The 12,577-nt window shown below is 39.1% G+C and overlaps 1 protein-coding gene across 1 annotated transcript in view; it reads right to left on the minus strand.

The window, feature by feature from the left end:
* crb2a (crumbs cell polarity complex component 2a) overlaps positions 1 to 12,577 on the minus strand; it is a 34,611-nt gene that overhangs the window by 11,680 nt on the left and 10,354 nt on the right. Inside the window, exons 3-7 of the mRNA XM_029444959.1 lie at positions 9,732 to 9,927; positions 6,490 to 6,629; positions 5,566 to 5,736; positions 5,358 to 5,471; positions 489 to 1,442 (exon numbers count right to left, since the gene is read on the minus strand). Of these exons, the coding sequence (XP_029300819.1) occupies positions 489 to 1,442; positions 5,358 to 5,471; positions 5,566 to 5,736; positions 6,490 to 6,629; positions 9,732 to 9,927 (1,575 nt within the window). The remainder of the gene's footprint in view (positions 1 to 488; positions 1,443 to 5,357; positions 5,472 to 5,565; positions 5,737 to 6,489; positions 6,630 to 9,731; positions 9,928 to 12,577) is intronic.

The following is a 12,577-nucleotide window of genomic DNA, read 5'->3' on the forward strand; positions in this document are numbered from 1 at the left end:
AGCATCTAAACATTATTTAGGCATATAGAACAAAAACTTAAAGTTTATCAAATGTTATAGTGTGTGCAACAATAAACCCTTAATAAATAGTTTACTAATGTAATCACTGTCTCTTATCAGCTATAATACAATATATAATGTATTAACTAATTATAATGATACAATAACATCACTTCTAGCATTACTAATAATTTGTATACATTATGCATTAAAATAACTCAAGTTTAATAAACAATCAGTTATCCATGCATGAATCATGCTTGTTATAAAGTGTTCCTGCAACCTGCATAAGGAGTACTTGACTTGAAGTATTTTTTTTCCATAATATTTTCCTACTTTTATTTAAGTAATATTTTGAATGTAGGACTTTTACTTGTAAAATAATATTTTACACTGTGAAATTGTTACTTTAAGCTAAGCAAATAACACCTTTTAGGACTGGTCTGACAAGTTCTGTCCAAAGCTTAGAAAGGACTGGCCATGCTTACCTTCAGAGCATTTCTCACTGTGGAAGGGTCGGTAGCAGTCACACTGATAGCTGGTCCACAGATCCACACAGCGTCCATGTCCATAACAAGGCTCAGGCTTACACCATTCAGTTTTACTGCATCCCATCTCATGGCCTTGGTCTTCTGGAAGTGTTTGTGGAAGGATAGGCTTAGAGTCGATCATCAGGTCTTCCATACATCCAATAAAGCCTGCCCCACTCACAGAGTACTCTAAAAGCTCCTCTGGGGCTCCACCTACATAAATATGAGTGAAGGCTTCAGAGGGCTGGAAAGGTGGTTCATCAGCACCACCATCTGTAACTAGGCATCCGTCCCTGTCACAGCCAGGTCCTCTCATGATCAAAACCAGACCTTCATTATCTACAAACACATGAGCATCTCGCCAGCCTCCATCACTAACCAAGCCAGGAAATGATACATCCAGTTCAGACTCCTCAGAAAAAGCTTTTGCGTGAAGACCTCCATTCACAATGTCCAAGAAGAGGTGATTGTCCACATCTCCTCTGTAGAAGAGCAACATATTGTGTATAGTTGTCCGGAAGCGTAGCTGTACCCCGTAACCACGGTGAACACGGTGCTCAACCTCCCTCCGGGTCCTCTCTTCTAGAACGACCTGGATGTGAATGAATCCAGGAGTGGAGAAGGAGAATGTTGTTCTTGTGGAGCACTGCTCATCATAGAAGCCATGAGGGCACAAGCATGTGTGACCGTGTTGACCACCCTCCAGCCACGAGTGGCAGGTGGCTCCATTCTGGCATTCATGATCCACACAGCCGTAGAGTTTGACATCACAGTGATCGCCTCCCCAGGGAAGTTCCACTGGCTGCACCTCAGGACAGTGGCAGGTGTAGAATGCTCTGCCGTCCTCACACCAGCCACCATTGTGACAGGGCTGGCTCTCACATTCATTAATGTTCACTTCACACAGCTCGCCTGCAAGGAGACAAAACTAAGGGTTAGATATCGAGGTGGCAACTAAGAGAGCCACCAGAGCCATACATGTCAACATTGGAATTTCAAAATAAGGGACATTTTCTGGCGGACTCCGCCCATACTTTAACAGCTCTGAGCCAGCCAGCCCCTACCCATATAATGTAAGTGTAAACGCATAAGGGACGGGTTCAGGAAATACATGTTTATTTAAAGTATGTATTACTTGTACAGACATGTTTATAAGATGTATGTATTTTAATTGCATATATACATTTTATTCAGTGTGGGAGTCCCTAGCATCTGCAAGGGACCTATTGTAAACAAAGGTTGCAGACTTTGCCTGCCTCAAGGCTAGCTGAAGGCTATATTATTTTTAGCGCAAAGCATTGACATCTTTCCCTCAGCTTTGGTCACTTGGTCTGCCTCCGACACAGTTCTTGTCACGAATTAGTCATTGACAGTGTATGTTTTTGTGCCTCTTGGCGTGCTTGTGCTTGGATGATTTTTCATGCAATGCTAACATCTGAATGGCACACTTTACAAAAATGAGTTTGAGTTTGCCTGACTCTTTTATTAAATAAGGGAAGGTCTCCTCCCATTTTTCTAGTTACTTTCATAAAGTTTGAACTTTTGTGGCAGGTACAACTGCGTCTCCATCTATCTCCCATTCATTGTGTCTCTCATCCATATTGTTTTGTCTTCACCTTCTGTGTTATTGTTCCTGTTTTCTTCTTCTGTATGTTTAATGGCGGATAACGTTTTTTTTGCTAAAGTTAAACATAATACTGCCACCTGCTTTACTGGAGGCCACTTTACCAATAACAATAACAAATTGCAGCGGGGCTTAGCAATTATTTTGGTAAAAAGATGTAAACAATATTCCAATGAACCATTACACAGAGAAGACAAGTGATTATCAGGAAAACAAGAGAACATTGTCCACGCAAGAAATACATACTCTAAACTACACTGTATGTACAGTTCTAATTTCTCTTTAGTTGTAAGAAAAGACTAGTCAGAAATTGTTATTAGGGGAAAACCTTCGTTTGGGATTTCACCTATTTCTTCTTTTCTTTAAACATTTCTTGGTTTGGAGAGCGTTCTCTCACAGAGCACTCAAACAGACCATGTGCACGTTGTACGCTCCCATTAAAACTGAATGAATCAAGTTATTATTAAAAATTCTAAAAGTTATTAGTTGCAGCACTAGTTCCCATAGGAGAAATTATTAGCAGGCAAAACTTGTTACAATGTTTACATGGGCAGCTGGCAAAGACAGACTGGAGACATTTCCTTTAACATACAGCTTTCCCTTAAGTAGCTTTAAGGTTCAAATCATTATTATACACACTATATATTCTCTTATCTATTATACATTATATTAAACTACACTTTACTATGTTATACTGTTTTTATATTTGCTACTCTATTCTAACCTAGGTTTTATTGTATATTATTGTTTTATCGTAATTACGAAGTAGACTGGCATAATTATACACAGATTTTACTCAAAAGATTGGTTACATATTGGAAACAAAGCAATTCAATTTCCACTGTGGCATATAATAAACATACATTTGGGTATCTTGAGTGCCTACCAAACTAAAACTGTGTAATAAGACAACCCAGTAAGTACAAACATGGGATTCAACAAGCCATTCAGTATGGCTGTTGTGTGAGGATATGTGAGGATCTACACCCGGGGTGGGAAACCTTTTTCCTATCAACGGCCATTTAAATTTGTACAACATTCTTCAAGGACCATTCTAATTCATTGAATTCATAACCTCTGCAATAACATTGAAGACACAGCTCATTAATTTCACCTTTCTTTCATGCAGTGTAAAAAAAGCAACTTTTTTATCCTTTTATCTTTCTGTTTTATCTTTCCATGTTTTTATGCTACGCTCTGGAGAGAGCATGGAAAAGCTGATAGGACCCAAATGCAAACACTCATGGCAGGTACCTTGAATTCCAGGAATTTAATGAAACCTTTGCAATTGTTCTTGCAAGCCAATCAGAGCAGACTGGGCTTTTTTTTTCCAGGAGGGGATCAGACGCCTCTTAGAAAATACCTACAAACGACATACCCAAAGTGAAAGCTGCTCTTCAACCTATTTGCACCAGCTGCATGATTTTGGTCTCATTCAAAAGATAACTCTCTTATTGTTCTTGCAAAACAGTGAAGAATCACTCCAAGTGCTTCTGGCACTGAGTAATAGTGGTCTGAATCTACTGAATTTGAAGAAAATACACTCCGTCTGAAGTTTGTTGTTGAAAAAGATGTCTGAAGATGGGTATAGCTGGTAGTCCCGAGCTGAAATACACAATAGAAACATAGAACCAAGTGTTATCAAGTTCACCACCAAATTTCAGATGAAAAGGGATAAAAACGTAATTTATTAGACAGGTTTGTCTAAGAGTAACACCAGGCGTACACCAACTGTGCAATATGTACATGTACTGTACATATTATAATATTTATTAATAATTAGTTTTTTTTTTAATGTATAAATAACTATTATATACCCATATTACCTGTTAGTAGTAATCACACAGAGTAAGTGAAGTATAAAGAATTTTTTTTTCTAATATTTGTATGTTTTTTTGTATTTTCTTTGTTACAATAAATAATAAATATTATTTTGGAAATACATTTTATTTTGAAAAAACAAACCATGGAAAGTGATGCATCTAACGAAAGAGGCGCACATTTCCTTTACGATGCGCGCGCCACCAGGACGCTGAGCTGAGCAGGGGCAATAAAACACCTGCTGGGCCCGCAGGCGGGCCCGCACACTCTAAGAGGAAACATCAAACATTAAAGCAAGTAAACATGTTTGTGTAGAAACTCCCAAAAACTAGTATGAACCTGAAAATGAGCACAGTAAGTATCAAGTATCAAAAAGTATTTTGTGCAGTATAACAAAGTTATAATGCCATAAATCATTACATTTCTTTTAACGTGAATAACAAGGAATATCATTAATGATACTTGTTGAACTTTTATTTTACAGAGAGGGCATAAAATGAAAAAAAAGGAATATATTTTCAACATTTTTCCAAGTGCCCACAAGAATGAACTTATATATGATGATGTAATGAAGGCGGGCAGCACTTATTTTCTCCCAATGCTCTTGTTTTGTTTTATTCTTATTTTAGTTTTGTATACCTCCTATTATTTCCTTCTTTTCTTTCTATATACATTCTAAATACTACTCTATTTAGCTTCATGTTGCTGTCCTTGTGCTGCTGCAACAACCAAATCTCTCCTCTGTAGATCAATAAAGGTTTATCGTATCTCTTCTGGATCTAATATATAAGGATATTCAGTATGAGCTTGTTCTAGCTTCTTATTAAAGCATTATGATGTTTACACAGTTACATTTAAGTAACACATATCTCCATGTTTTTGTTAGATAGAAGACAGTAGTTATGTGACAGGAAATGAAGGGAGAGAGGGGACTACATACAACAAAGGCCTGGACTGAACTTCAACTGGGGACATTAGGATGACATGGTCATGGTCTCTCAAAGCTCTTGATTTACATGTGATGGCTGTATGTCCGGGAGAGCAGGTCATCCAGTAATTGTAGTATAAACCCTGGCTCTTTTGCAATCTCTGATAAAATGTGAAAGTTCACAGAGACTGAACAACGTTTGGCAGATCAGTTGGATTTATGGTTAAAACAAGTGTTATAGTGTCATAGTTAGTCCATTAAACATAAACTATTGTGATTGTTTCACTTTTATGTTCTCTAGTTTAGGTAATTTTTAATGATCAGAAGATGTTAAATCTTCTCTTATGTTGAGACAACAATCCTTGCCACTGATACAAAGGCTAAATTTAGTATGTGTCATATTCTTAAATGTAACATGCAACAGATGATTGTATCCATTTATTACAAGACTCACCTAGAAATCCCACAGAGCATGTACAGCTATAGCCGTTAGTCTTATCCTCACAGGTGCCTCCATTCTGGCAGGGTTCAGACTCACACTCATCAATGTTGACGGAGCAGTTCTCTCCTGTTATGTGAAAGAAATTAAACGATTGTCAGAACATTTGAAAAGGTGTGAGAATTTGTGATAATGGCTGTTTGGTTTCTTTTGTTTTACCGACCTGCAAACCCTGGCTGACACTGGCAGATATACCCAGCTGCATCTGCAAAGCTGAGCTCCCAGTCCAGCTCCCAGTGAGATGGATCTGAATGCTCAAAACACTCGCCATCGTTGTCACAGGGCTGCTTGGCACACTCATCTATATCAACCTCACAGTTTGGTCCTTCATAACCTAGAGAAAACAAAGGAAGAACATCTGTTTGAACACACTAACACATATGAAGTGTTCTAAGATCAAAAACTTTGAGGAAGAGTGTTTTCTAAGTAGATTCTTCACTTACATAAGAATGCAAATGAACGACCGACATCATCAAAGAAGCTTTAATCCGTCTCCACTACAAATTCATCAAATTCCGACAAAACTGATAATCTGAGAATCAAAGTCTTTTAATGTATAACTCTGATTATGTATATATTGCATTATGCTTTTTTTTCTTTTAGCCATGCTAACATATAGGCAAGGTCAGTTGGTCCAACACTTTGGACCGGACTAAATTATCTCAATAACTATAAGGACATTCATGGTTCCCAAAGGAAGTATACTACTGATGTTGGTGATTCTCTGACATTTTGGTGCCAGTATGACATTGATATTAATATGTGGTTCTCAGTAAAATATCTTAATAACTATTAGGTGGATTTCCATGGAAATTCATGTCCCTCTCAGGCTGAATTGTAATCAATTTGGTGATTCTTTGTCTTTTTATTTAGTGTCATCATCAAGTCAAAATTTCAGTGTGTCCAATACTTTGGTTCATGACCAAATATCTGCAAAACTATGACATTCCCTTCAGCCTCAGATGTACTTTTTGTTTATTCCTCCGCTCTGGGCTCAGACTCACTTGGACAGTGGAAACAGTTGTCAATCCTTGCATGTCTTTGTGTTGGTACAGGAATGATTAATGTGCTGCATGTAGTTCAGTACCTGACCAGCAGAGGCAGGTGTATCCTTTGACTCCTTCTAAGCATGAGGCGCCATGCTGACAGGGATCAGAGGCACACTCAGGGATGTCCAGCTCACAGTAATCACCCTGGAATCCTGTATCACTGCAGTCACATTCATAGCTGCAAGACACAAATGAGTTGTATACAGCAGGACAATGAGCAGGAACTAAAGAGGAAACCTCCATGGAGATTTCTCAGAGAACCTCTTACCATTCCACCCCCTTTTTTTAGTGGGATACATGGGATCTTCAGGGGGACATAGCAGGTCAACAGTATGTGCCACATAGAAGTGGTGCACATCATCTGATAGCTGACAAGCTCAGCACTGTGTGTCAGGTTAGGCGAAGGTTTAGAATGAATAAGTGCTCAGAACATTATAGTAGAAGTATATGATGACCATCCCCATGCTCTGTTATGTCTCATAAGTTGTTGCAGCAATTTTGGGTTGATACCAATATTTTTGAACACTCGAGAATTAAAAAAAATCTAAAATCACTCCAAAATACCACATTATTACACCAAGGAACACCTTAGATCCATGCTGTGGTTTGGTATCAAAACCTTTGGATATTTCTGCAAGATTTGCATTTTTTGGTGATCAGATGGCAAGTACTTGAAACTGCTCAGAAACCCTGTATTTCAATATACACTGACTCACCCACACTTTACTGTGATTAGGGGCAGGTTGTATCGTGTGAGCAGTGACACACAGACAGGAGAAGAAAACACCCAGATGTTGGTGCCAAGCAGCCATCGGGAAATGATTTTTCAGGCAGCTCATCATAACCCCATGTCCCAATGAAATTACCCAATTCCATTTAATTAGTCCAAAAGAAAATTATTTAGTTACTGCAAATAATTTGCCATGGATGCGCGTCTGTGCCTGCAATGTAGTGACTGGCAGAGTAATTAAATACTCTTCCATGTCATTAGGTGGCAGTAGATAGCGCAATAATGACCTTGTTCATTTAAGACAATTTAATTAGTTGTGCGCACGAAAGGTCTTGGTGACAAGACGTACAACAACGATGGATAAATATTTGTAAAGGAAAAATGAAGACTACGAACTGGGCCCTGGACAAAATTTTAACCTAGATGAAGAGCGTAATTGAGTGGTGCTCAAAAGAAAGCAAAAAACGGTGAGCTCGAGACAATACAGCGAAAGTTATCTTTCGTTTGGATTTACTTTCACCAGGGATCCGACTGCACCGACTCCGTTATGCTTGGTGTGTGGGGAAAAGCTCAACAACAGTGCCATGGTCCCAAGCAAGCTTAAACGTCATCTCCAAACGAAACACCCATCACTTCAAAGCAAGAACACAGACTATTTTGTTCGCCTGAGAAAAAACAAGGAGGAACAGGCAACTTTTATGAGCTACTTAGTAGCTGAACTCGTAGCCAAATCAAGAAAGCCACACACTGTGGCAGAGACATTAATACTACCTGCCTGTAGGGCCATTGTAAATGAGATGCTCGGCCCTGACGCGGTTAAAGAAGTAGCCGAAGTCCCTCTCTCAGATTACACAATCGGCAGATGACATGTCTGCAGACATCGAAAAGATTGTTTTGGAAAAGATACGCATCAGTGGAAAATAAACAGGACCAGGTTTCACACTGAGTGAGTTTAAAAAAATTTAGAGACTAAATTTTCATTGTAAATGTGTCATTTTGGCATGATTTCTTTTAATGTAAAAAATGTACCTTGGCTCAAAAAAGGTTGAACAACACTGATAAAAAAACTACACCGGATCACTCCATCACTTGGGCAGTTATCACGTGAGAGAGAACTGGCCAGAGGAGAGCGACAACACCTGTTGTTTCCCACACCCAACCTACTCTGAGTGGGGCAGGAGTCTCCACAGCATGGCATGGATTGTTTTAGTTCACTCCTCTCCTTTCCTCTGCTCTGTCTCTGACTGTAGGTGTGTGTGCTCAATTTTTTTTTTTTTACGTGGGTAGATCTAACCTCAATCAACTCGTAATCAACCTTTTGGGCACCCCTGTTCCACAGTAATGTAAATCTTTGCATTGTTAATTCAATAGGCCTAGTTTCCTATATATATATATACTCACTGTAGTTCTTTGTGATAGATAATAGTGTCGCCTATTGCATGTAAACTACGAATACCTATGATCCTACTGTCCTGTCTTTTACAATATTGAATGACAAATATTGTTAGTGCATTTTTCAGCCCTGAGTCGTGTCTGCAGATGGCATTCAGCCCCAACAGCCTTAATCAATGAAAGAGGTCACCCTCTGTAAGTTGCCTGAGATGCAAAACCTTCCACACCACTTTGAGTGCTAACTGAAGAAGACTCAGATTGTCTCCTTAAAATAAAAGCCCCCTTTCGGTCTTCATCAGCAGCCACTCTTTCTTTTTGACTTAATTCTTGTTTGTTTTTTCTTTTTCAGTTCTGTTTCCGTCAAGTATAGTGTCTTCTTTGGTTTCATAGTTTCTGACTCACCACTATGAGTTCTTTCTTTCTTTTATTTTTAGTACTTTGCTTTGGTACATCTTTGAGGTCATCGTGTATTCACTGTAAATCTGGTTTTTGCTGACCCCCAGTGGTTTAAATCTCACTTTACCGCAGTGTACTCCAGGACACTGTTGTGCAGGTGCTTTGTCTCCAATATGTACAAAAACAAAACCATGCTTTTCAGCCTGGTGTTAAGTAACTCTTTTAAGATGAATCAAAATGGTTTACCTGCTACTTTTTCACTCTTTTTAAAGGATGTTATTGAACTTTCTTGGGGTTGTAACAGTAATAATTGTATAATATAGTCCCAGTGTGTTCCTCTTATGTGATGTTTTAACACCCCAAGTTTAAGAGATATGAAGACATTTCCAGAATGCTCTAAAACTCTTTTCAAATATCTTGTCCGTCCACTGCCTGATATTAGATCAAATAATAATAATATCAGCTCTATTTCCTAATTGAAACAAAGATGCTAGCTGGAAAAGACATAATATCCTTATCCCAAAAACTTTTTAATATCAGTAATATTTGTCTATATTGATGTTACTTTTTACTTTTGCATATATTCATACAAAATAATATAATATGTTTGTTTTTGCTTGTGTCATATAAAAAGCGCAAAGACTTATGTAGTTTCCAGGTAGGTACAATAATAAGAGTGGGAACATCTGATGGAGCAGCACATGGCCACCCCAGTGTTGTAGTTCCTGTAGATAGCATTATGTAGCTTGTTGGTTGGCCTACCTGTTCACCATGTCATGACAGACTGCTCCATTCTGGCACGGCTTACTGGCACACTCATCAACATCAACCTCGCAGTCAATGCCGTCGAACCCGGGCAGACACTCACAGAAGTATATGGCGATCAGGTCATGGCAGTGGGCTCCGTTGTGGCAGGGGCTGGACTCACACTCATCTATTTCAGTCTCACAGTTGACTCCTGGTGGAGGAGGGGGAAGTCAACGTGTAGTTAGAAAGCACTGGTAAAAAAACATGAAAGCAATTATGATGATGATAATAGTGATGATGTAATGAAGTTGACATATCTGGTAAATGTAGCTATTGCCTACTGACATGATCAGTGACATTTGCATAAAACAACACTCCTAATGTCTATATCAGCTATTGTGGTCTCCAGATAGCCACCATGATAACAGCTTTTTTTACTTTCATGACGGGGGAATGCAGCAGTGCTGATCTGACCCCAGCACTCACAGATAACAGCAAGCTCCTCTGACACAGAGCAGGCTTGGGTAAGAAAAGCAAGATGGGAATGTTTTCTCTCACTCTGCACGGACATTTTATCTGAGCCAAAGATAAGATGCCTGACTAACAACATCTTACTGTGCACTTAAAATACTCCTTGTGCCCAGTTTATCAGGAACAAACAAAACACTTTGGAATTAACATATGAGATGAGGAACAAGAAGTCCTTGCGTCACTGCTGATGGTTTCTTTGAGGAGATGATTAATGATGACACAATATTTGAATTCACTCACAGCTCCAAACACACATGGAGGAGGCTGGGCTTCTGTCACTGGAGCAATATTAGGTTATATAACTGCATTTCACCTGTAACTGTCATGTACCTGCAACAGTGTACGTTGTTTGTCAGGTCTCATTATACTGTATGCACATGTTACAAGTTTTTACAAATTCAGTGCATGAACAAAAGTAAACATTCATTGCTATCTTCAGTTGAAAACGTTTGTTGATACAAACTTTTGACTATGAGCAGTATTATTGACAATTTTAGATTTAGGTGATGATTGCATATGAAATTACATACAGAACATTAATACTAGAACATGTACTATGGCGCAGTAATCCAGGGCTGGAATAATCTACTATGGGGCCCAAGGTCAAAAATGAGGTGTGGGCACCTACTGACACAACTTTCCTTCCGCTCTTTGTGTATTGTGTAAGTATCTGATGTGTTTCTATACTCATCAGGTGCATAACAGTCAAGTCAACTTTTATTTATTTTAAGAAGGGCAACAGAAATAGGGATCCCTCTCCCAAGACAGGCAGCCATGCAATAGATGTTGTGTGCACAGAATAACAAACATAATACAATTACAATAAAGACAATCCTTCCCGTCATCCCTTCATCCATTGATAACTTCTTCCCGATTCCCCTCATCCCTTAATCCCGTCATCCTCTCTTCCTGTCTCGTTCTCATCTTTTCCTATTCAATCTGGTCCAATGTCTCATTCTAGGTAACGTCTGAGGGCTTGTGTTCAGATTGGGCAGAACCCCCACACTGAGTCTCACTCTGCCTGGTCTTCAGTATGTCCTCCGGACTAGCCTAACGGACAACATCCCTCTTCTTCCTTCACCCCTCCCCTCACAATCATTCATCATCCCCAACATCCAATACCTTGTACAATTCCATTAAATCTTTAAACACCATATTGTGGTTGTGTGCTAGGGAAATGGGAGAATACTGTTGAAATTGGATTTTGAAAAGCGTAAGTGACCCTATCATGGCTCTTAATATGTAGTTAGTGCATTTTTCTTTGGGCCTTCTACGTCCAGTCAGTATGAAGAGGTTTGAAACTGTCATTTGTCAGTCCATAGTATTTTCAGCTAATGTTCCAACACTGCTAACTCTAAACTAATCTTCTGTTTCTATTGTGAAGATTGAAGTTTGTTAAAGTAACACGTTGCCTGCTATTTCCAGCTTTTTAGAGGCATTATTGTGCACTTGAAACAGGAAGCTGTTCCTATTAAAAACTGCACACATTTTGATGCTAAGCTTCCAGTTTATTTTATTCTTCTAATCTTATTGAACTGTTGATCTTTCTGACATGTACATTGTCAGTCTGGTTGAAGATGTTTTAAAGTTAAGTTAAAGTTAAAGCCTTTTATTGTCATTATACAAAAAGTACAGCGAGATTCAGAGTGCCACTCTGTCTCAGTGTGCAAAAAATACAAAGAAATACATAACATTAAAAACACAGCAGTAGGACAGACAACATAAGCAATCATACGGGGGAATAATTATGTGTGTGAAGATGGTTATGGTTATTGCATTAGGTGTGGTGGTTAAGCAGCCTGACGGCCCAGGGGTAGAAACTGATTTTTAGTCTGTTTGTCCGTGATTTGAAGCTCCTATATCTTCTCCCAGAAGGCAGGAGAGAGAACAGTCTGTAACCTGGGTGAGAGCTGGGCTGTCCTTTATTATTTTGTTTGCTCTGCTGAGGCAGCGGGAGGTGGAGATGTGTTCCAGAGAGGGCAGGGGGCAGCCAACGGTTTTCTCTGTCATCCTAATCACTCTGCAGGGCTTTCTTGTCCGCAGCTGAACATCCAGCATACCCCACTCTGGCGGTCAGCAAGGATGAAATAGAACTACACATTGCACCTTAAAATGAGGTGAAGTGCAAAGAGACTGTCAACACTGTTCTTGACAGACGTGACAGACAGAGGAAAGGAACTGCCTCCATGGCAACATTATATTTCCTGTTTACATACCCCAAAGCCTCCAAAATGTTGTCAACAGTAAATCCAAAATGTGCATGATTAAACCCCAAATAGAAGTAAGACAAAGAAAAATTGTAATTGTCATGCTGCTATAGGCTGAGACTG

The sequence above is a fragment of the Cottoperca gobio genome, chromosome 12 (genome assembly GCF_900634415.1).
Source record: "Cottoperca gobio chromosome 12, fCotGob3.1, whole genome shotgun sequence".
Classification (NCBI taxonomy): Eukaryota; Metazoa; Chordata; class Actinopteri; order Perciformes; family Bovichtidae; genus Cottoperca; species Cottoperca gobio.